General features: G+C 40.7%; 1 protein-coding gene across 2 annotated transcripts in view; it reads left to right on the top strand.

Moving 5' to 3' along the window:
* grin1b (glutamate receptor, ionotropic, N-methyl D-aspartate 1b) overlaps positions 1-25,188 on the top strand; it is a 72,446-nt gene that overhangs the window by 32,006 nt on the left and 15,252 nt on the right. The window contains exons 11-19 of one of the 2 annotated variants that reach the window (XM_060906725.1): positions 719-846; positions 1,072-1,236; positions 9,090-9,208; positions 11,325-11,437; positions 11,568-11,716; positions 18,692-18,849; positions 20,691-20,852; positions 20,957-21,066; positions 21,152-21,297. In XM_060906725.1, coding sequence (XP_060762708.1) covers positions 719-846; positions 1,072-1,236; positions 9,090-9,208; positions 11,325-11,437; positions 11,568-11,716; positions 18,692-18,849; positions 20,691-20,852; positions 20,957-21,066; positions 21,152-21,297 — 1,250 coding nt within the window. The remainder of the gene's footprint in view (positions 1-718; positions 847-1,071; positions 1,237-9,089; positions 9,209-11,324; positions 11,438-11,567; positions 11,717-18,691; positions 18,850-20,690; positions 20,853-20,956; positions 21,067-21,151; positions 21,298-25,188) is intronic. The other variant, XM_060906726.1, reaches the window with a different exon arrangement.

Genomic DNA, 25,188 nt, shown 5'->3' with positions numbered 1-25,188 from the left:
GAGGAAACCCACACAGACATGGGGAGAACATAAAAACTCCACACAGAAAGGCCCCCGTCAGCCACTGGGCTTGAACCCGGAACCTTCTTGCTATGAGGTGACAGTGCTAACCATTACACCACCGTGCAACAGTTTGGGGAAAATATTTATATGGGTCTGATGGGCAGGTGTCCACATAGGGTATTTGGCCATATAGTGTATTGTAAGTGGAAAAGAAGCATCAGTTCAAGCATTTGTATCTTTCTTTCTTGATATGATATAAACATTCTGTAATAAAATCTGCTTAGCCTTTGCTCCTGTAACAATTATCAACCTGTTTTATATCCTCTGAAGAGCTTCTGGATCCTTGCAGGTGTAATTTTCACCCCAATATCAGCCAATCTTTGCCCATTCATCATCCTACTTTTATTGTAACTCTGCCAGCTTTTACACACTGAAAGTAAGGTCTGGAGACTGAGAGGGTAGAGGGTCATAGCAAATCCTGGTTCTATTTTGGATTGGTGTCTGGTTACAAAATCCATCCACAATTCAATTTCAACGTTCTTGGAATTCAGTTTTTGTAAAGTAATAAAATAAAATTTTCCTTTTTCCATTCAGAAACCATTCTGCATGTGGCATGGGAGGAGGGGGAGTTGCACATAAACTTATATATGTATTTTTTGAGGAAGTATTTGTGGTCCAGATCTGTACATAATTATTATCTTTGGTATACCTCCAGGTCGTCCTATAGTGCCTCAATGCTGCTACGGATTTTGCATCGACCTCTTGATCAAGCTCGCAATGACGATGAACTTCACCTATGAAGTACACCTCGTGGCTGATGGGAAATTTGGCACTCAGGAGCGTGTGAGTTATACACCAGAGCATTTTATTGATTTCCTCCATCCCCTAATTTCCCATTCGTCTTTTACCAAGGTCACACTCTGAAGAGCCGTAAAACGCCTGCTTCTCTCTGGACATTTACAATTTGCAGAGTCATTGCTCACAGGTGTAATTACAAACGGGCCTTACGGCACTGGGAACAATTCAAGCTGGACATATTGCGGAGTGTGATTTCCTCTGTGTTATTAGGTGAATAACAGCAATAAGAAGGAGTGGAACGGCATGATGGGGGAGCTGCTGGGTGGCCTGGCAGATATGATTGTGGCTCCACTTACCATCAATAACGAACGAGCCCAGTACATCGAGTTCTCCAAACCGTTTAAGTACCAAGGGCTCACTATCCTTGTCAAAAAGGTACTTTGCTTTTGACATTTCCTCATCACTCCCTATCATTCACAATGATTAAAGCAGATATTTAACATACTTTAATGCACGAAAACCTAGAATTGTCAGATAGACACAGAATAGCAAAGAGAGCGCTCAGGTAGAAAATAAATATTTTCCTTTATTAAAGGAAGCACAAAGCAGACAATAAAAAAAGAAAGCTAAAAAGATTATATAACAGCAATTTGAGACTTTTTTCCCTTCTTCCCATGATCTTCAGAAAATCTGGATGATGCAATTTCCTTTTTAAGATCTGACTTGTATAATATTCAAAATATTTCATGTATATTTTTTATACCTTATAATACATGACTCACTATAAAGGATTTTTCAAGTATGACAGGATGGCAGATTCACAAGGTTTTTGCAGTATGTCAATGTCTATATTAAATAAGTGGAGTTAAATCGAGTTGTAGATCTTTTTATTATGATTTACAGAATAAAATAGATATGCAGCAGAGAGAGAATGGGTGATCCTGGCACAGTCAGGCTGGTAAGGCTCATCATCAGCTCAAGGCCCTCCCCCTCTCTACACGCAGCCCAGACAGCGAATGGGACTTCTCCCAGGAAGCGCTGCCTAGCCGAACCCACCAAGAACCTTTCGGAGAATATGGAGACTCCCCAACACAGCAGCCTTCTGCATTACCCAGATTGTCAGAAGAGCTGTGCTCCCGCTGGAAAACCCGGGCACTCTTGATCTGCGTCAAGAGATCAGGAGGTACCAAACCAAGGGCACCGAGAACAATGGGGAGTCGGACAACCGTGTACTTGGGATGCCAGCGAGACATTTCAAATGCGAGGTCCGCATATTTTCCATGTTTTTCCTGAATCTTGTCAATCACATTGCTGTCAAAAGGGACAGAAAATTCAATTATGTAAATGACTTCATTGGCTTTATCAAAAAGGACAAGATCAGGTTTGTTGGCTGGAATTTTGCGCAGGCTGTATATAGGCCTATTCCAAAGAAGTTTAAAATCATCATTTTCCATGACGCCCTGTACATGTTCAGGGTCATACCATGGATGGACCTCGGAGTCAAAACCACAGGCATGGTGAAGACGGTAGTAAAAAGAACGAGCCATGCCATCATGTCGTTTTAGATATTGCGTTTGTGCCAAAGCAGGGCAGCCACTGACAAGGTGCTGGACAGTCTTATTAAATTCATTGCATAATTTACATTTAAAATTCACATTTTGCTTTAAAATCACATTTTGGCGATTACGAGTGGGCAATGACCGGTCCTGGGCTGCAAAAAGAAAGCCCTCAGTCTCACTTTTCAGACCAGCCGACTTCATCCAGGCAAAGGAATCGGTAAGATGACTGTTCTGTTCCACACACTGCATGTAGACATGATGCAGTGGTTTCTCAGAAAGCCTCTCCTTGAAATACCGACTCTGCGCTGATTTGATGTACGACTTCACCTGGTTGACGCCCATCTCAGTACCATCCAGCAGTACATCACCATCAATAAAATCAACATCAAAATTGAGATTTTGTCCAACAACCTTAGCACGCTTAAAATAGCTGTGGATTTCCTTGCTTTCATCATGAGTCTTGACATGCTTCACCAGAGGATCATCCGACAAATAAATGTGAGCAAAAGTGCACACTAAAATTCTATCATGGAGAGCTTCCACATTAATCAAACCTTGACCTCCAGAATTAATTGGCATATATAAACGATTGAGAGAGGAACGAGGGTGGTGAGCTCTATTATCGGACATGATCCTTCTAGTGAGGTGGTCAAGACCCTGAACTCCAGACCTTTTTTTAGACGAGATTTATATTCTGCCCTAAGTTTGTCTTTGATGTGGGCATTCTGGAGTTTGTCTCGAACTTGCATTCCCAAGTAAGTGTAGGCCTGATCTTCCACTAGATGCTCAATAACTCCTCCCCCTTGCAACTCAACTGATCCACCTTGTACTGCCTTGCCACGTTTCAAATGAAGAGTATTGCATTTGTCGAGTCCGAAACTCATACCTATATCATTAGAAAAGGACTTGACAAGGAGAACCTGTTCTTTTAAGTTTGATTCTCCTTTGGCAAGCAGTTCAATGTCATCCATGTAAAGGAGATGAGTAAGGGGTGTTGGGGACCTGTGCTGAGGAGGTCCAGGGTGATATCCCTCCTCCCTATTGAGCAAAAAAACACAAAGGGTTTAGTGACAGACAAAAAAGCAAAGGGCTAAAAGGGTCACCCTGAAATATTCCTCGTTTAACTGGAATAGATTCTGAAGTCTGCACTTGCCCTTGCGAGTACATCTCAAGCTGAGTTGACCAGCAACTCATTAAAGACTTGAGTAAAACAAGCAGTCGCTCAGGCAGGTCAACACATTGCAGAGACTTCAGAATCCACTCATGAGGTACTGAGTCATATGCTTTCTTATAGTCTATCCAGCACATTGAGAGGTTACGGTGATAAGTTTTGGCCTCTTCAAGTATCATTTTTTGAGCAAGGAGTTGATCCTTGCATCCCCAACATCCCTTTCTCGCTCCCTTCTTCTCTCTATAAATTATATCATTGTTTGAGCAGTACGCTGACACTAAACTTGTCAAACACCCTGTAAAAAACTTATACTGAGTGTTTAAACAAGTGATTGGCCGGAAATTTTTGGGATCAGTCAAGTCACCTTTTTTAGGAAGAAGTATTGTGTGTCCTTTGCAGAACCATGGAGGAACATTCCCTGAATCCAGAAGCAAATTAAAATTGGTCACTAAGTGTGGCTGGACGCAGGGAAACAGTTTCCAGTACTGGTTTCTTATGCCATCAGGCCCTGGTGCCGTATTAGATTTGGACTTTTTTATAATAGTTTTAAGGCAATCTGGTGTAATATATGATATACACGGCCTTTTAATTTTCTCATGCATAGCATGATCATAATCTTGGACCCATGGTTCCTCAAGGTTGCAATTGCCAGGTACAGACCACAACTGTTTCCAGAACCTTTCATTGGAGTCCATGGGGGATCGTGTCTCATCATCACCTTCTTTTGATTTAAGTTGCCTATAAAACTGTTTTTTCAGGAAAACAGTTGATTTCCTCCAATGAACTGTCCGCAGATAAAGTTGCAGAAATAATTTCATTTAATTTATCAATTTCATTTTTAGGGAATGATTGCTTGGAATGTTGAAGTGGCCTCCGTTTATCAATAGGCAAATCAAGAATGTCATTATAAATGGAATGAAACAAAATATACATTGGATCATCAGAAAGGTCAGTAACAGAAGATGGGGCAGAATCAGATGAAAGTTTTTTCAGAAGTTTTTCCGAGGCCACTTGGCTCATGTGAGCTAATTTCATTGGTGATTGGGGAAAGAAGAATGCGGACATCCATTTGGAGTTTCGGGTCTGCTGCCGCTGGAGCAGTGGGTTCTTCTGGCAAAGGTACCTGACGGACTGGTGATTTTAGCTCACTTGACTCACGGCGCATGTAAATTTTTAGTCGCCGGAGTTGATCACGCAGATTTTGGTCCATCAGGTAAGCATACATGGGCATGGCATTGTCCCAATGTTGCTTCAGCATCTTGCCATTGATGCGTGGATTGTCAGGCCATCCAGCTGCCTTTGCACACTCAAGTAGTGTGGACTTAAATTCTTTCGTCCAAGATATTCTTGGCCGGATATTGCGTCTCCCCCTGGGGCAAGTCCCATCTCCATTTTGGTTGGTTTCATCACCGGAAGGAGACTGACTGGGCTGCGGAAGTTGGAAATGATTTTTGTTTATTTGTTTCGTAACCCAGTATACACCAGCTTCGGGGGGTTAGCCCTAACTGGGTGATGTACGTTTAGTTCAAGGGAATAGATCCACACTATCTAGGCCCACCACGGAGAGGCGTACACCATCAGGCCCTTTTTATTATTATTATATCCACATTCACAGAATATAAGCAATCGTGTGCTCTGATTGGCTACTCTACTACTAGGATATCAGCTCATATACTGTGAGTAGAGAAAAACAAAATGGTGGAGCGTGTTGCTGAACCAAGAACGTATCTAAGAACATATCTTTTTAAAATTATTTTTCAAGAATTATTATAGCATTTTTCACAAATTGCTCCTGTCATTTCGCCGGTTTGTTAACATTCTAAGCAGAAATGATTTTGTCGGACGTTTTGTATAAAAAGTTTTTATTTATCGAACTTGCAAAACATAAAAATAAAAATACTCTGTTTCTCAAAATCCAGTGAACATGGATAGAATAAGTTATTCCACTCAATTTTGTTGTACATGGCTTATAGCCAACTCTGTGCTATGCGCCTCATCAGCTATCAGCTCATGTACGACTCGATTTCGCAGAATAACTGTTAACTGTTTTAAAGTATTTATTTGAAACCCACTCATACTGTAGGTTGCTATGAATGCCATTTTGCCTGTGTTTCACCATTACTTTATTTACATATTTGTGTATGTAATATCAGCGCACCAAGCATGGACCCAGCCTGGCAGTGCATGCTATAAAGTGCAAACAAGACTTAACAATGAGCAAAGCAAACCTAGGCATATGGATACAGGAGTAAATAAGACTAGAATGAGCTCCAGGTGAGATCACTTTGTCATCAAATGTGCTTGAGTAAATAGGATGGGAACAGGGTGTGGCTGTTGTATAAGGATTCTCGGTGTTGGAGTTCTTGGAAGATGTGTTATTTGTGACAGTAAGAAAAACTAGATAAAGACTGTGACTAAAGTCACAGGAATTTGCGCTACCTGACCCTTGTCAATTGAAGGTCAAGGCAAAGTTACGCCCTGTCGCCCTGAACAAAATAAAAAAAAAAACTGATTGAAAAAAATCATGAAAATTGACAGAATTATAAATAATTGAAAAAATCCCATTTTTCATGGATCATTCAGGATCAGTGACCCAGATCAGCACCAAAAGTCACAGCAACATAATTCAGCCCAGAGGTCTTCTTCATATGAAATTTGGTTATGATTGTTTGAAAACTGAGGGAGAAATAGCATCCTCAAGAAACATTAAGAGAATAAAAATAATAATAATAATAATAATAATAATAATAATAACAACTCGATAGATACTGTGACTAAAGTCACAGTGATTTGTGCAAGCTCTTACAAACTGGGACGTCTGGTCACCGTACCCTATAGATCCAGAACGGTAAGAGATAGAGAATGATGCTTAGTGAGGAAAAAACCTGTTTGTCATGGATCATTCTGGTTCAGTGATCCAGATCAGCACCAAAAGTCATAGCAACGTAATTCAGCCCAGAGGTATTCTTCATATGAAATTTGGTGATGATTAGTTGAAAACTGAAGGAGAAACAGCATCATAAAAATGTTCGGAGGATAAGAATAATAATAAAAAGAAGAAGAAAGTAGAAAGATCCTGAGCGAGAGTAACAATTTGCACCAGCGCTGCTCACGCAAATTAATCAAAGTGGCAGTCATTAGTACTTTGCATTACTGCCTTTTTTCTTATGCATTTGTCAGAGTTTGCATCTCAAAATGCTGTTGTTCTTATTATAATTATCACAGTAAACCATCCAGTGATTTATCAAGGCTAGTAATAATAATTATTGACTTTGACACTGAATGGGCTATTTATCATTTTGCGAACATATCATCTTCCAGGTCACATTATTATTATGATGTTATTGGAAAGAATATAAAACAGTATGGAGCCACAAACCAAACTGAGTTGTGCAAAGTCTGCATTTTCCAGTCACAGTCGGCCTTCTCTGCTGAGCTGTCTGTGTTTTATAACTGACTTCGACATTGAATTCAGAACAAGTTATAGTCATAAAACTTAAATAAAGGAAAATGAATAAAAACAATCTTAAACAGTATTGTAAAAACAACAATAATTATATAACCATTAGATAATAAAGAGATAAACTAAAAACGTATTCGCCTTATCATTCGGAGATCGCGAGTTTGATTAGCGACAATGCCACAGCCATTCATGGATGAAAGTTTGCCAATTAACCTCTCTGGCTGGCGGGATGGCGTACCCTCCTTCCTCTTTCAATCACAGCTACACTAGCGAAACGTTCACATCTGTGAGCTTATGTATGTGGAAGAGGGTAGATAGCACTTTTCTCGGATTGTGATACACCATGAGCAGCAGTTTGAAACAAAGGAAGAAGCATGTGGTAGCCTTCACCCTCGTCAGTTGGTAGCCTAGTTGTCATGATCAGGTAGAGCTGGCTGGTGTGTAGAAATTATCCGAGATTAAATTAGGGAGTAAATAGGAGGGAAAAATAAATCTGTTTATTTGCATGCTGCGCTTAGTAGCTCACCAGATAAATAAGCCGCACCCAGCAGTGCCAATGTTCAGGAATATATTTTGTTCCTTTGATATAATATGAGTAAATATTAGTAATTATTCTATCCACATTCATTAGATATGAGCAATCGCATGCTCTGATTGGCTACTCTACTATTAGGATATCAGCTCATATACCATGAGTAGAGAAAAACAAAATGGTGGAGCCGATTTGCTGAACCAACAAAGGACGAAATATAAACTCTACTCGAAAACAAAACTCCAAAAGTACAAAAAATAAGCAACAAAATATGGAATGAAAGTATTTGATGATAAGAACGTATCTTTTTATCATTTTTCAATAATTATTATTATTATAGCATTTTTCACAAACTGCTATGGTCATCTCGCCGGTTTGTTTACATTCTAAGCGGAAATTATTTTGTCAGACATTTTTCATAAAATTTTTATTTATTGAATTTGCAAAAATTAAAAATAAAAACGCTCTGTTTCTGAAAATCCAGTCAATGTGGATAGAATAAAACATTTTATTCCACTCAATCTCATCATACATGGATTATAGCCAACTCGGTGCTACGTGCCTCGTCGGCTTTCAGCTCATGTACGACTTGATTTCGTGGAATAACTGTTAAGTATCATGTACTAGTATACTATTAACAACTTAATAGTAATTTTTAAAAAAAATACAGTACTGTGCACCTTATTTTTTTCATACAAACTTTGTTATAGATTTCTATTTTATGACTTCTACATTACTGAGTTCGTACAAAAACATTTTAGAGTCCAAACGTTCGTTTTCCAGCACAGAATTAAATGTTACAGGAAAAAAAAGTTTGTATTTGAGCAGCATATTACACAAGAGTCCACTTTTCAGATTCAAAAAGAAAACATAATGAAGGCTGCTGGGTTTTGGTGCAAAATGAAGAAGCGAGTGTGACAGTCAAAGTGTCCAGAAGAACTGTGGCTGGTTCTGGAAGATGCTCAATAAAACCTACAGCTCATTTCCTTATCAAACTGCACTTATTGTACCTTAGACTACTGCTGTTGTTGTTGTTGTTTTAAAGCAAAGGGTCGTCTCACACCAAATATTGACTTTGTTTCATTTATTATGGCTTCCTGATTACTGTTTATGGTATTTTTTTTAATGTTGAAACATTTCATTTCATTATTTTTCAGCCATTTTTCATCTATAGCATTTCTTTACATGCGCCTCAGACTTCTGCACAGTCCTGCATAATTAGGTATCAGAATTCCACATGCACCAAGTTAACTAAGTGCCAATGATTTGAGGTCAGTTTCATTGAAATTTCATCAGAAAATCGTAATTGAAATGTAATTAATTCTGCCTCACACTCCTCTGAGAGCAGGCCTAGAAATCTGCCCAGAAATGTTTTACAGTTCCTTCTGTTAATTACATTTCCTCCTCTGACTATATTTAAAACCGAAACTTGTGACTCTGTTTCGTTCTGAGGAATCTAATAATACACCTACAGAACATGTTGGAAGAGCTGTACGGTGGCAGGCTTGCCCGTGTGGGTGTTATGTATTCGGGCTGTGAGTAATGCCATGTTGTTGAATGCAGGAAATACCTCGGAGTACGTTGGACTCGTTCATGCAGCCTTTTCAGAGCACTCTGTGGTTACTGGTGGGTCTTTCAGTCCATGTTGTAGCAGTGATGCTGTACCTATTAGACCGTTTCAGGTAACAGAAGCTCTTCGCTTACTATATTTATCAGTTCAGTTCATCATGCTGGGCATTCTGAAATGACTGAATATGTACACAATATGGCCAGAAGTAATGTATGTGGTCACCTGATCATCAGACCCATATGTGTGCTTTTCCTACACTGTTGCTACAAAGTTGGAAGTACACAATTGTAAAAGATGTCTCTGTATGCTGTAGGTTTAAAGGTAGACTGCCTTTCAGATTTTTCAAGTGTAGATCATAAAAAGAATTTTCCCCGACACTTGATTACTTTTCTTTAGTGGACCTAAAGCTACTGAATTCGAATCACAGACTTCTAATTTTAATATTTTTTAAAAAAATAGAACAATTAATGAATTTCGGGCCACATGGCCTGAAATTCTCCGCTATTTTTTCCTGCTTCATCATGACCCAATTCAAGATATTACGTCATGCATCACGTGGTGGGCTTTCCCCATTCGCACAAGGCATTGTGGGATACAAATTTGAAACAGGAGAGAAAAATGGAGGACGTGAGTGCGCGAATGAAACGTGAAAGACCGACTACAGTAATGGAAAGTGAGAAGAAAAGACGTTATGTTATATACAAAGGAAAGGAAACGCAGGACCAAACTAATAAATATCAGCGCTCAGCGAGCACCTCGGTGTGATCGGCTGTTCGTTTAATGAGAGAATGATGGAACTGTCAGTGCACACTCAAAGGTAAACCTGTAGACGGCAGTAATGCAACACTGTGGATGCCAGCTGCTGTAAAACCCAAAAGAAGAAGAAGAAGGTAAACCTGCGCATGCGCACACGGACTTCCTCTGTCTGCTTGACTGCGCAAAGTGAGCGATTTCATGCACATTATTTGCTTTAATCCCCTCAAATTAAATAACTTCCCAGCCACAGAATGGCCTGATATTTTGTGAGATATTACAGAAATAAACATATATCACAATGACCACATTTCAGAGAGAACTAAATTTCACCGATTTTATTCAATCGAAAGGCCGTCTAGCTTTAAGATTTCTCTTTACTGGAACTAAGAGGGGTGGCACGGCGGTGTAGTGGTAAGCACTGGGTTTCCTCTGGTTTCCTCCCACAGTCCAAAGACATATGAATTAGATCAACTGGCTACTCTAAATTGCCCATAAGTGTGATTGTGAGTGTGAATGGCTGTCTGTCTCTCTGTGTTAGCCTTTTGATAGATTGGTGATCTGCCCTTGATGTACCCCACCTCTTGCCCAATGTCAGTTAGGACTGGCTCCAACTTCCCAGTGACTCTGATGGATAAGTGGTATAAATAATGGATTGATGGATGGAACTAAGAGACCCAAACCTATTCGAGCTTGACAATGCCCCTGTGCACAAAGCAAGCTCAATAAAGACATGGTTTCCCAAGGTTGGTGTAGAAGAACTCAAGTGGCCTGCACAGAGCCCTGACCTCAACCCCTTTGGAATGAATCAGAATGCCAACTGCATGCCAGTCCTTCTTGTCCAACATCTTACTAATGCTCTTGTGGCTGAAAGGGCACAAATCCCCACAGCTGTGTATCAAAATCTATTCAAGATGAGTCAAAGTCCCTCTCTTGCCATGACCTGGTCTTCCCAGGCAGTCTCCTGTCCTAGTATTAACCAGGCCCTTTAGGTGGACCGGGCAGCACTGATTTCCATTTCTATAGCCCTCTCACCTATTACATAGCTAGTGTTACAATGGGGGGGGGGGGGGGGGTCGGTCCTCTGGTAACCACAAGAGTTTGACCCCCTATTCATATCTGTAGTGTGGCGTGCCTGACCAGATAGCAATGGGTACCTTTTTTTTATCACAGTCTTTGGTATAACCCAACTGTGAGTAAAACTCCTGGTCAAGAGGTGGACACGCTAACCACTAGGCCAACTCGCGGTACTGAAGATGAGTGGAGGTTGTTATAGTTGCAAAGGGGTGACAAGCTCCATATTAATGGCCTTGGGTGTGAAATGGGATGTTCACCAAGCACATACTGTATGGGTGTGATGGTTGGGTGTCCACATACTTTTGGATTATATACCATACACAGTATATAAAATAATGCCAATGATGAAGACATCTTCAGTGAGACTATCTTCATTTGAGATCTGCTCTGCCCTGCAGCCCATTTGGAAGGTTTAAAGTGAATAGTGAGGAGGAAGAAGAGGACGCCCTCACTTTATCCTCCGCCATGTGGTTCTCTTGGGGGGTACTTCTGAACTCCGGTATTGGAGAAGGTAGCTGACAACAAACACAATTACTCACTCAATCTGTCTCATGAGAATTTACTCAGTATATGATTGATTTTTTTTTCTTTAGAACACATGTCTCTTGACTGCTTCCATCTCTTCCATCTCTTCCCTCCAGGTGCCCCACGGAGTTTTTCGGCGAGGATTTTAGGTATGGTGTGGGCTGGTTTTGCTATGATTATAGTTGCATCTTATACTGCCAATTTGGCAGCTTTCCTAGTGTTGGATCGGCCTGAGGAGCGTATTACCGGCATCAACGACCCTAGGGTGAGAACATGGCCCGTCATGGAGCATGGAGCGGCCTTGCATGTCACAAATCTGAACAGAAAACAGACACAACGTTTACACCCTTCACGAATTTCATGTCATGTTCTACATGGTACAGAATTAGGACGAGTAATGAAGTCAGTCAAGGACACGACAAACCTTTCTGTTTTTCAGCATATTTTTAGATGCCTTTCTCGAACCAAGGGAAACCTCTAACCTACCTACCTTCCTAAAATGATATTTGATATTTGAACAGAAAAGGAGAAGTGGTTCTTAGACTTTTTGCAGACCCGGTTTAGTATAATGAATATGTATTGGACACACAAATCACATCACAGACTACTCCTATCAGGATAAACTGTTGAAATATTAAGCTCATTGAGTAAATATGAACCATCGGGAGCTATTTGAGCTTTTTATTCAGGATGCTTGCATCTATAAAACCCTGACAGAAAAGTCATGTGACCTTCATATGGGATTGGTAGCTGGCTGATAATTCGTACGTGAAATTTACACATTTCAAATGTTATGTTTCAGACATTTCCACATATTTTTTTTCTCACATTTACCAGAGGGGAACCATCAGGGCCTTCGAGGCTTTCAGAGAAGGCCTAAACATATCAGCATTTCAAATGTTATATTTAATTTCTTTCATTCTCTTCTAATTCTAATTTGGCCTCATTTTCTATCAAATTTGCTTCAGAAATGAAAGGGTTACTGTCCTGAAAGCATTAAAATCGAGTTATCCAATGAGATTTTATTTTTGTTTGTTGTGTCTAGGCTGAGAAGAGTTTAGAGCTGCTCACTCATTGGTTAGGACTTCATTGCTGGGACAGAAGGCCATGGCAGTGTATGTTTATGTAGGAAGTGACAGATGAATTAACCAATCAGATTTTGATTTTTAGTGGGAGAGACCAAAAGTTTATCACCCTCAGCCTTCTCGAAGGCCAACGCGAGCTTAACCACGAGTCAGCACCATCAGCACAGCAGTGAAGTCACCTTCCATCCGGTGTAGCGTTCATCAGTAGTGTTAGCGAATGCTAATAAAGCGGTCAAGCCAGTGTTATCGAGAGCAAGTAGCACAGGCTAACGACCGAGAAACTAAGATTTCTGTCTCCAGACTCTTCTTCCACGCTACACGCTCACTACAGTCTTTTTCACTCATACTTAAGTATTCATTTCCTTGTGTAATTTACTGAGTTACTTTTAAAATCAACATCCACAGCTACACACAACAGAGCAATCTGGCAGCCTGCTGCTAATCCCTTGCAAAATCCTTTGCTCTGTTGCGTTTTTGGTGTCTGGCTAAGTTTTGGCTGAGCTCAAGTCCCAGCTCTAATAGTAACGGTTCACTACTGGTATTTACAAATTGTTTTTTTACATGATTTATTTATTTTCATATATATATATATACACATACAACCCTGATTCCAAAAAAGTTGGGACAAAGTACAAATTGTAAATAAAAACGGAATCCAATGATGTGTAAGTTTCAAAATTCCATATTTTATTCAGAATAGAACATAGATGACATATCAAATGTTTAAACTGAGAAAATGGATCATTGAAAGAGAAAAATTAGGTGATTTTAAATTTCATGACAACAACACATCTCAAAAAAGTTGGGACAAGGCCATGTTTACCACTGTGAGACATCCCCTTTTCTCTTTACAACAGTCTGTAAACGTCTGGGGACTGAGGAGACAAGTTGCTCAAGTTTAGGGATAGGAATGTTAACCCATTCTTGTCTAATGTAGGATTCTAGTTGCTCAACTGTCTTAGGTCTTTTTTGTTGTATCTTCCGTTTTATGATGCGGCAAATGTGAAAGATATGGGTGAAAGATCTGGACTGCAGGTTGGCCAGTTCAGTACCGGGACCCTTCTTCTACGCAGCCATGATGCTGTAATTGATGCAGTATGTGGTTTGGCATTATCATGTTGGAAAATGCAAGGTCTTCCCTGAAAGAGACGTCGTCTGGATGGGAGCATATGTTGCTGTAGAACCTGGATATACCTTTCAGCATTGATGGTGTCTTTCCAGATGTGTAAGCTGCCCATGCCACACGCACTAATGCAACCCCATACCATCAGAGATGCAGGCTTCTGAACTGAGCGCTGATAACAACTTGGGTCGTCCTTCTCCTCTTTAGTCCGAATGACACGGCGTCCCTGATTTCCATAAAGAACTTCAAATTTTGATTCGTCTGACCACAGAACAGTTTTCCACTTTGCCACAGTCCATTTTAAATGAGCCTTGGCCCAGAGAAGACGTCTGCGCTTCTGGATCATGTTTAGATACGGCTTCTTCTTTGAACTATAGAGTTTTAGCTGGCAACGGCGGATGGCACGGTGAATTGTGTTCACAGATAATGTTCTCTGGAAATATTCCTGAGCCCATTTTGTGATTTCCAATACAGAAGCATGCCTGTATGTGATGCAGTGCCGTCTAAGGGCCCGAAGATCACGGGCACCCAGTATGGTTTTCCGGCCTTGACCCTTACGCACAGAGATTCTTCCAGATTCTCTGAATCTTTTGATGATATTATGCACTGTAGATGATGATATGTTCAAACTCTTTGCAATTTTACACTGTCAAACTCCTTTCTGATATTGCTCCGCTATTTGTCGGCGCAGAATTAGGGGGATTGGTGATCCTCTTCCCATCTTTACTTCTGAGAGCCGCTGCCACTCCAAGATGCTCTTTTTATACCCAGTCATGTTAATGACCTATTGCCAATTGACCTAATGAGTTGCAATTTGGTCCTCCAGCTGTTCCTTTTTTGTACCTTTAACTTTTCCAGCCTCTTATTGCCCCTGTCCCAACTTTTTTGAGATGTGTCGCTGTCATGAAATTTCAAATGAGCCAATATTTGGCATGAAATTTCAAAATGTCTCACTTTCGACATTTGATATGTTGTCTATGCTCTATTGTGAATACAATATCAGTTTTTGAGATTTGTAAATTATTGCATTCCATTTTTATTTACAATTTGTACTTTGTCCCAACTTTTTTGGAATCGGGGTTGTGTGTATATATATAACAAATGATTTGTTTACTATTACATGCAATTTTCATATATTTAATTTCTTTTCACATCTGCTCCTCCTCCTCTATATGTTCAATTATTATTTTTTATGTATTAATTTTTCACCTGAAGGATGTGATTTTATTTCTGACCTTTTCTTGTTTTAACATGATGTCACACTGTTTTCTGGACTTCACATGTGCAATTTCAGGGCATAACATGTTGAAATATGATCACAGAATATTTTATTTTACCTGATTCAGTTTAGTTACACTCTTTTCCAGCATTTTGTATTATAACAACATTTATTTCTCAATTTATTCTTGCAGTTTGTTTCAAACTGACATCATTTATGCTTGTTTTAATACAATATTGACATTATTAGGACATTAGTGTGACTAGCATCATTTTACACTCAGTTTAACTCAAATGAGCAGTTAATAGAATTGCAGGGTTATCTGTCATAATCAGACCCCATATCAAATTTAATTATTAGGCATAGTGAAAATACCCTACATAAGGACAAATCAGTGTTGGGACTGAATATTATCAGAGCATGTTGCTTGCTTTCTTTTCAGTGGTGTTCAACAAACTGGATTCTGTGACATCACTGCATGCTTTTTAGGAAATACTTGTCCAGTCTTAAGTTATTCACTTGAAGAATCACACATACAACCACTGAAAAAAAAAGAAGCTCACATTTGACTATTGGTCACAATAATCGTGAGGATTGAATGATTATTTGGGATATACAGTGGATATAAAAAGTCTAAACACCCCGTTAAAATGATAAGTTTTTCTGATGTAAAAAAAAAATGAGACCATGATAAATAATTTCAGAACTTTTCCCACCTTTAATGTGACCTATAACCTGTACAATTCAATTGAAAAACAAACAAATCTGTTAGGGGGGAAACAAAAAATAAAAAAATGTACAATAAGCTAGTTGCGTAAGTGTGCACACCCTTAAACTAATACTTTGTTAAAGCACCTTTTGATTTAATTACAGCATTCAGTCTTTTTGGGTCGGAGTCTATCAGCCTGCCACATCTAGGCTTGGCAATATTTGCCCACTCTTCCTTGCAAAAGCGCTCCAAATCTGTCAGATTGCGAGGGCATCTCTTGTGCACAGCCCTCTTCAGGTCACCCCACAGATTTTCAATTGGATTTAGGTCTGGGCTCTGGCTGGGCCGTTCCAAAACTTTTTTGGGGTCATTGTTGTGCCGAAAGATGAAATTCCTCTTCATCTTCAGCTTTCTAGCAGACACCTGAAGGTTTTGGGCCAAAATTGACTGGTATTTAGAACGGTTCATAATTCCCTCCACCTTGACTAAAGCCCCTGTTCCAGCTGAAGAAAAACAACCCCAAACCATGATGCTGCCACCACCAGGCTTCACCGTGGGTATGGTGTTCTTTTGGTGATGCGCAGTGTTGTTTTTGCACCAAACATACCTTGTGGAATTGTGGCCAAAAAGTTCAACCTTGGTTTCATCGGACCATAAAACATTTTCCCACATGTTTTTGGGAGAGTTGATGTATCTTTTTGCAAAATTTAGCCGGGCCTGGATGTTTTTCTTTGACCCTACCGCATAGTCCAGACATATGGAGAATATGGGAGATTGTTGTCACATGTAGTACACAACCAGTACTTGCCAGAAATTCCTGCAGCTCCTTCAGTGTTGCTGTAGGCCTCTTGGCAGCCTCCCTGACCAGTTTTCATCTTGTCTTTTCATCAATTTTGGAGGGACGTCCAGTTCTCGGTAATGTCACTGTTGTCCCATATTTTCTCCACTTCTTGATGACTGTCTTCACTGTGCTCCATGGTATATCTAATGCCGTGGAAATGTTTTTGTCCCCTTCTCCTGACTGATCCCTTTCAACAATGAGATCCCTCTGATGCTTTGTAAGCTCTCTGTGAACCCTGGCTTTTGCTGGAGGAGGCAACTGAGTAAACGTCTGAACTTTATTTGGGGTTAATCAGAGTTATTTTAATCGATGGTGGGTGTGAACCCAAAAAAACTGAATGCTGTAATTAAATCAAAAGGTGCTTCAACAAAGTATTACAACCCCGATTCCAAAAAAGTTGGGACAAAGTACAAATTGTAAATAAAAATGGAATGCAATGATGTGGAAGTTTCAAAATTCCATATTTTATTCAGAATAGAACATAGATGACATATCAAATGTTTAAACTGAGAAAATGTATCATTTAAAGAGAAAAATTAGGTGATTTTAAATTTCATGACAACAGCACATCTCAAAAAAGTTGGGACAAGGCCATGTTTACCACTGTGAGACATCCCCTTTTCTCTTTACAACAGTCTGTAAACGTCTGGGGACTGAGGAGACAAGTTGCTCAAGTTTAGGGATAGGAATGTTAACCCATTCTTGTCTAATGTAGGATTCTAGTTGCTCGACTGTCTTAGGTCTTTTTTGTCCTATCTTCCGTTTTATGATGTGCCAAATGTTTTCTATGGGTGAAAGCTCTGGACTGCAGGCTGGCCAGTTCAGTACCTGGACCCTTCTTCTACGCAGCCATGATGCTGTAATTGATGCAGTATGTGGTTTGGCATTGTCATGTTGGAAAATGCAAGGTCTTCCCTGAAAGAGACGTCGTCTGGATGGGAGCATATGTTGCTCTAGAACCTGGATATACCTTTCAGCATTGATGGTGTCTTTCCAGATGTGTAAGCTGCCCATGCCACATGCACTAATGCAACCCCATACCATCAGAGATGCAGGCTTCTGAACTGAGCGCTGATAACAACTTGGGTCGTCTTTCTCCTCTTTAGTCCGAATGACACGGCGTCCCTGATTTCCATAAAGAACTTCAAATTTTGATTCGTCTGACCACAGAACAGTTTTCCACTTTGCCACAGTCCATTTTAAATGAGCCTTGGCTCAGAGAAGACATCTGCACTTCTGGATCATGTTTAGATACGGCTTCTTCTTTGAACTATAGAGTTTTAGCTGGCAACGGTGGATGGCACGGTGAATTGTGTTCACAGATAATGTTCTCTGGAAATATTCCTGAGCCCATTTTGTGATTTCCAATACAGAAGCATGCCTGTATGTGATGCAGTGCCGTCTAAGGGCCCGAAGATCACGGGCACCCAGTATGGTTTTCCGGCCTTGACCCTTACGCACAGAGATTCTTCCAGATTCTCTGAATCTTTTGATGATATTATGCACTGTAGATGATGATATGTTCAAACTCTTTGCAATTTTACACTGTCGAACTCCTTTCTGATATTGCTCCACTATTTATCGGTGCAGAATTAGGGGGATTGGTGATCCTCTTCCCATCTTTACTTCTGAGAGCCGCTGCCACTCCAAGATGCTCTTTTTATACCCAGTCATGTTAATGACCTATTGCCAATTGACCTAATGAGTTGCAATTCGGTCCTCCAGCTGTTCCTTTTTTGTACCTTTAACTTTTCCAGCCTCTTATTGCCCTGTCCCAACTTTTTTGAGATGTGTTGCTGTCATGAAATTTCAAATGAGCCAATATTTGGCATGAAATTTCAAAATGTCTCACTTTCGACATTTGATATGTTGTCTATGTTCTATTGTGAATACAATATCAGTTTTTGAGATTTGTAAATTATTGCATTCCGTTTTTATTTACAATTTGTACTTTGTCCCAACTTTTTTGGAATCGGGGTTGTAGTTTAAGTGTGTGCACACTTATGCAACCAGCTTATTGTACTTTTTTTTTTAAATGTTTTTCCCCCGAACAGAGTTCTTTGTTTTTCAGTTGAATTGTACAGGTTACAGGTCACATTAAAGGTGGGAAAAGTTTTGAAATTATTTATCGTGGTCTCATTTTGTTTTTTACATCAGAAAAACGTATCATTTTAACGGGGTGTGTACACTTTTTTTTATATCCACTGTAACACTGATTGGTGCAGCTAAAGACGACCATTTGTGTTGTGTTGTTGTCTTGCAGCTGCGAAACCCATCAGATAAGTTCATCTACGCCACGGTAAAGCAGAGCTCTGTGGATATTTATTTCCGGCGTCAAGTTGAGCTGAGCACCATGTACCGCCACATGGAAAAGCACAACTACGAGAGCGCCGCTGAGGCCATCCAGGCTGTGCGAGATGGGTCAGTGAGACAGAAGTACTCATATTCGGCTTCGCCATTTGGCTTGCCTTATTGTACAGGATAACGATAATGAGAGATGATCACAAAGTATATGATGAGTGGTGCAACAGAAAAGCATTCAGTCTACTGTCAAGCGATACGAGTTCAAATCCCGACTGGAGACATCTGAAGCCAGGAATCCAAGAAAGCAAAATTGGCAGTGTGATCTGTGTAGGAGGAATAGCATTACTGGCATTACTCTCTCAGAACAATGCTAGCCAATCGTGGGCGTCTTTGAGCTCATGTATATGGAAGAGTGCAATTAGCACTTCCTCCAAGTGTGTTTAGCTGCGTTGTGATGCAGCTGTTTAAAAAGATTCAGTGCCAGACCTGCACATGTTTTGGAGGAAGCATGTGTTGGCCCTCACCCTCCTCCACTGATAGCTGTTGTGTGTTAGGGCAGATGTCATCGCTGTGGTATAAGAGTGAGTGAGTAAGTATAGTAAGTAAGTAAATGTTGTAAGTCTGTTGTTGAATAAAACAGCTTGGAACATGATGGGGAAGCCATGGCCTAATGGTTAGAGAAGCAGCTTTGGGACTAAAAGGCTGCTGGTTCAATTCCCTGGACCAGCAAGAATGGCTGAAATGCCCTTGAGCAAGGTACCTAACCCCCTACTGCTCCCCAGGCTGCTCTGGGTATGTTGTATGTCGCTCTGGATAAGAACGTCTGCTAAATGCCCGTAAGGTTATAGAAAAATAATCAATTTGTGGCGGTAACAGAAACTCCTCTTCATGTCTGGCTGTACCGTACCACCCCAAAGTTGATTCATTTCCTGTGATATTTGTATCATTCCTATACTAAAATGTTTTATTCTTTGCTCATCCATCAAGTCAAGTGGGTTTTTATTGTCATTCCTCTATATAGCTTGTGGAACGAAATGTCGTTTCTCCAGGACCATGATCAAACCCATAACATATAACATTCTGAACATAAAATGCAAAATGATTTCATTTTTATTTTCTTATTATTCATTTTTACATACCTTTTTCATTGGAATAATGAAGTAACATGTAAAAACCTAACTAAAAAAAATGCCTTGTTGGTAATTGTCAAAGTCCTTCCCATGCCATAAGGCACATTGGGTGGCATTGACAGAATCTCCATTTCTATAGCCCTTGACCTCACGCCTGTTACATAGCTAGGGTTACAGCGGGGGGCTGGTTCTCTGGTAATCGCAAGAGTTTAACTCCTTACTCACGTCTATACTGCAGTATACCTCACCAGATGGCAGTAGGTACCATTTTTATGATGGTCTTTGGTATGACCCGATAGCAAGTAGAACTCACAATCTCCCAGTCAAAAGGCGGACACACTAAACATTGGGATAACTCATGGTTGTTAGTAATTGTGTTTGGAGATTTAGGATTTGGCACGGTGGTGTAGTGGTTAGCACTGTCGCCTCATGGCAAGAAGGTTCTGGGTTCGAGCCCAGTGGATGATGGGGGTCTTTCTGTGTGGAGTTTGCATGTTCTCCCCGTGTCTGTGTGGGGTTCCTCCGGGTGCTCCGTTTTCCCCCACAGTCCAAAGACATGCAGGTTAGGTTAATTGGTGGCTCTAAATCGACCATAAGTGTGAATGTGAGTGTGAATGGTTATTTGTCTCTATGTGTCAGCGATGATTTGGCGACTTGTCCAGGGTGTACCCTGCCTCTTGCCCCGAGTCAGCTGGGATAGGCTCCAGCTTGCCTGCGACCCTGCACAGGATAAGCGACTAAAGATAATGGATGGATGGATGGATGGATGGATGGATGGATGGATGGATTAAAACCAGCACTAACACACAGTTCCTCTCCTTACTTCAGCAAACTCCATGCTTTTATCTGGGATTCAGCTGTGTTGGAGTTTGAAGCCTCACAGAAGTGCGACCTGGTCACCACTGGAGAGTTGTTCTTCCGTTCTGGCTTTGGCATCGGCATGCGCAAAGACAGCCCATGGAAACAGAATGTTTCCCTGGCCATCCTCAGGTAATATCATCATAATGCATCAGATCTGCCACATTGGGTGTGCTTTCCATTTCTGTCTTCGGTTAAGTAGTCTAATTTAGTATCTATGCTCTTTGAATCAACAGCTCTCATGAGAATGGGTTCATGGAGGACCTGGACAAAACTTGGGTGAGATACCAGGAGTGTGACTCCAGGAGCAATGCCCCAGCCACACTCACCTTTGAGAATATGGCAGGTATGGGCCACTTCTTGTCGAAAGAGTCTTTTTAGAGATGAGGGTTATGACCTCATAGTGAGATATTGCAACACTCGTTTTTCAGGCGTGTTTATGCTAGTGGCTGGTGGCATCGTCGCCGGGATCTTCCTGATCTTCATTGAGATTGCGTACAAGCGACACAAAGACGCTCGCCGGAAGCAGATGCAGTTGGCCTTTGCAGCAGTTAATGTCTGGAGGAAGAACCTGCAGGTATGGACCTCCCTTGTCCTCTTTCTTCCTACAGGATAAGATTCTGCATGAGTCTCTAGACGGCTGCCTACTGCTGTTACCTGCCATGTTCCTGCTTATGATGCTGAATGTGAACAAATCATTGATTTCTTCCAGCACTGAGTTAGAGAGCTGGGTCATTTTGAGGCAAATAGGATATACAGTAGGTGCAGCTTTGGTAAGAGGCATGTTGCACACATAGAAGAATATAAGCCACAAGTTAATAAGGGTCAACATTTAACAACCTAGCCCAACTGTTTATGTATTAATGCATGTAAGATTAATTTGCATGGTGATTAATGAGCAATTATTTATGTGCACTGCACTTACAATAATAGTTAAGGGTATAGTTAAGGTCATTAAAATCAGGGGTTAAATAGGGTTTGAGAAGGCATGGGAGTGGAGCTCCAGCACCACTGGTTTATTCCAATATGAAGTAAATTACAGTCTTATCATGTGATAGAACATGTTGATGGAATCTGTGGAACTTTTCAGTCTGATAAACTACATTCTAGCTTTTTTCAGCACTACGTATAAGGGTTAGCCCAAATTCATCAAACACTTGAGTATTCGTTTGCCATTTTGGTACAGTATTTGTTTCTCTATTTAGTATTCAGAATGTTTATCTTTTCCTTCTTACCCCCATATCAGCAATAAAGTGGTTTCTCTATCCTATAGTGCACTATATGTTTAAATTGCGAGCAGTCTGGAATTCATCCAAACGCATATACGGTACTGTACATCACTTCCAGTAAGACTGTCATGTGACTTAAATTATATGTTACTTAGAGACAGCACAAGTCTCAAGATATGTTTCACTGAATCAAAATGAGTAGCTGAACACCTTCAAACATTATTTTTATTTTTAAATTTTCCTTCTGGAATTGGTGTGCGACTGCTGAAATGGGTTACAAATGTTTGGGGTGTCATATGTCTGTGAAGGTTCTCAGTCATCCAGGTCATAGTAAACTGTGGTTGCTAAAGAAGGCAACTGGACTTGCTTGAAATTCTTGAAGATGTTTCACCTCTCATCATCTTCTTCAGTTCTGTCTGACTAGTGGGGAGTTCCATGTATTTATCCTCTAGTGGACCAAAAGCAACAGAGAGTCATTGAGGTCACATGGGTCATTGAGTCATCCTGTAGGTGTAGGTCCCTGGGGGTCAGGTGTGAACCAGCCTAGAGAGTCTTTAGGGTTAGACTCAATGACCCAGGTGACCTCAACAACTTTCCTTAGGGTTGCTTTTGATCCACTAGAGGATAAATTGCTGGGTTTCAGTCACGTGACTTTTCGTAACGGTTTTACCAGAAGTGAAATAGCTGGTGGTCTAAACGGCTGCCGTAGTGCAAACAGCTAGCGATAAGTTATCAGAGTATGCTCGTAATCTAGAAGCCACTGCTCGCTTTCAATATCTTCAGAAGATTGCTATGTGCAATGGAATCGACCCCTACAGTCTGGGAAAGAAGGATTTGTCATACAATCTCGAAAACTACCCTTCAGTCGAGTTCCCCGACATCTCAAACTATCCGGTGTTGCAGACGTCCTTCTACACCGCAAAACAGGTGGAAGAGTACGGAGGCTTATGACTTTTTTGTATGCAGCTGGGTAAAGGACCTCGTTATCAAGTCGCTGCCGAATGAATCCTGTATTGTTTTTGCCCATGTAAGTATGTTTTTTTTAAGCTTTTTGTTCGCATCTTTACAACGAAGCGCTGCAAGTTGAAGTGTAAACAAAGAACAGTTGGCTTGATTCTCACTTGTGTTGGCTCTTATCTCTCAGGTAAATCATTCACAAAGATCATCAGAAATCCCTTTAAAGACCTGGATCTTAGTTAAACAAGACGGAGAAGTGATCACGGCGCATTGTAACTGTGCGGCTGGGGAAGAATTTTGTCGCGACCTTCATGCATTTGGACTTTGTAAGGAGTGAGGAGTAAACAAAGAAACAGCTGGGGACTTTAGCGCTTCGTGACTAAAAAAAGTACCATAAAATAACAACACAGCAAGAAAAGTACTTGTAAAACACTAAGGACATAGCAGAGAGGGAAATACAAACCTTTCACCAAGTGAGCACTGCAAACTCGAGCGTGCTTCAACTCGGCTCCCTTTGATTTCAGTGAGAGGTTCGAAAGTCACCTTTCTCAATATCTTTTTTGTGAAAACCTGTGTTCGTTCACCCTTTTTTATTAGTTCACGGGGAACCCTGAAGAAACTTTTATCAGTTTGACGATTTGATTGATTCGAACAACCTAAAACAATGCAAGCATAAGGCATTTTTCATGCTAGCAATGCACCTTCTCCATACAAACGCTTTGTCAGCTGAGCTTTGGTAGACCACCAGCTAAAGTTTTGAATAACTAATGAGGTGGATGTGACGTCACGTGAAACCCAGCAATACCTGGAACTCCCCACTAGTCAGACAGAACTGAAGAAGCCTTTTGGATGAGAGGTGAAACGTCTTCAAGCATTTCAAACAAGTCCAGTTGTCTTATTTAGCAACTACAGTTTGGGGTGTCAGTATTTTTGGCACAAGTTCATTTTGAGAGAAAATAACTTGAAAAGGTAGTTCTAATGAGAGTGAGAACAAAGACGGGTTATTCAATTGTTTAAGTGGAAAGTGGAATTATTGTGTGTGGGTTTTTTAAACAATCATTTTGACATTTAAAGGGTGCCAATAATTCTAGTGGGCATTGTATGTTTTTATTTTAACCAAGGCTTATATCCTGAGTGGTCAGACCATAGGTCGCGTTAACCGACAATTGTCCGTCATTGACGGATTTTTTTTAGCTATGATGGAAAAATCTGAAGGCCGTCGGTCATTTTGACGGATGTTTACCGTTACCATTACCAATAACAATAATAGCCTAATAATAACACATAATGAAACACACAATTGAAATTATTGGCAAGTTGTGGCAGAGTTTTCTTATATACAGTATACATAGTCTTCACTGCCGTCACTTTCAATCTGAGCCGACGTTGCGGCAGTCTTGATGTTCAGTGCATAGGCTACTCATGTATAGAGATCTTGCAGTCACATGACCGGAAAGTACACAACCGCCATCTTGTCGGTCAAAAACACCGCTGAATACTGCTGCACTCGTGTTCAGAATGGATCAATTTCAACCGACGGACTACACGGCTCATTTTTCTAATGAACAGATAACTAGATATATGTCTAAAATAAACGATCTACAGATTTGTGACCCTTATGGCTTACCGGACGGAATTTTCACGACCAGATTTTGAACTGTCAGCGGAATACCCAGACGTGTATAATTACCTCATTAACTTTCCCTCGCTGTTCAGTGGTGAAGCACTGCGTGCCTATAAATCTCTGGACAGTTATCTCTACAGAAATTCAGGATTTGTCAGCGACTCAGATATGGCATCTTGTAAACAAGAATCCTCATTGGACGGGTAAGTCACTTAAGTATTGAGTATAGCACTGACCAGCCAATTATAGAATAGAATAAGGTAATTCCAGCTGTAATTCCAAATCGTCCGTCTTGTTTACCATGGATCTGGCGTTGGAGAGGTAGAGGCTTAGCAGTGGAGGTTTGAGTGGCTGTTTTCTGAGCTTAGTCAACAGGCCGGCTCTGCAGCCTCGCTTTTGCTTCCGCTCCCGGCGCCGCCTCCTTCGCTTTGCTTCCGATAACAATCCACGGAGACCCCGCTGGTCTCGCTATCTCATCCGGAATGTTTTTTTTTTCTCGTCCGGAATGTTGTGCATGCGATGGAAATCGCTACAAACCGTCATTTTCTGCTGGAAACCAATGTCCAGTAAGTCCATACGGTTGTAGTGGATATTGAAGTCCGGTACAGACGAACAACACGCAAAAATACACACAAAAAACATAAAAAACGTGCACAGG

Source organism: Neoarius graeffei, chromosome 24 (assembly GCF_027579695.1).
Source record: "Neoarius graeffei isolate fNeoGra1 chromosome 24, fNeoGra1.pri, whole genome shotgun sequence".
NCBI lineage: Eukaryota > Metazoa > Chordata > Actinopteri > Siluriformes > Ariidae > Neoarius > Neoarius graeffei.
This window is presented reverse-complemented; position numbering and strand designations above follow the sequence as displayed.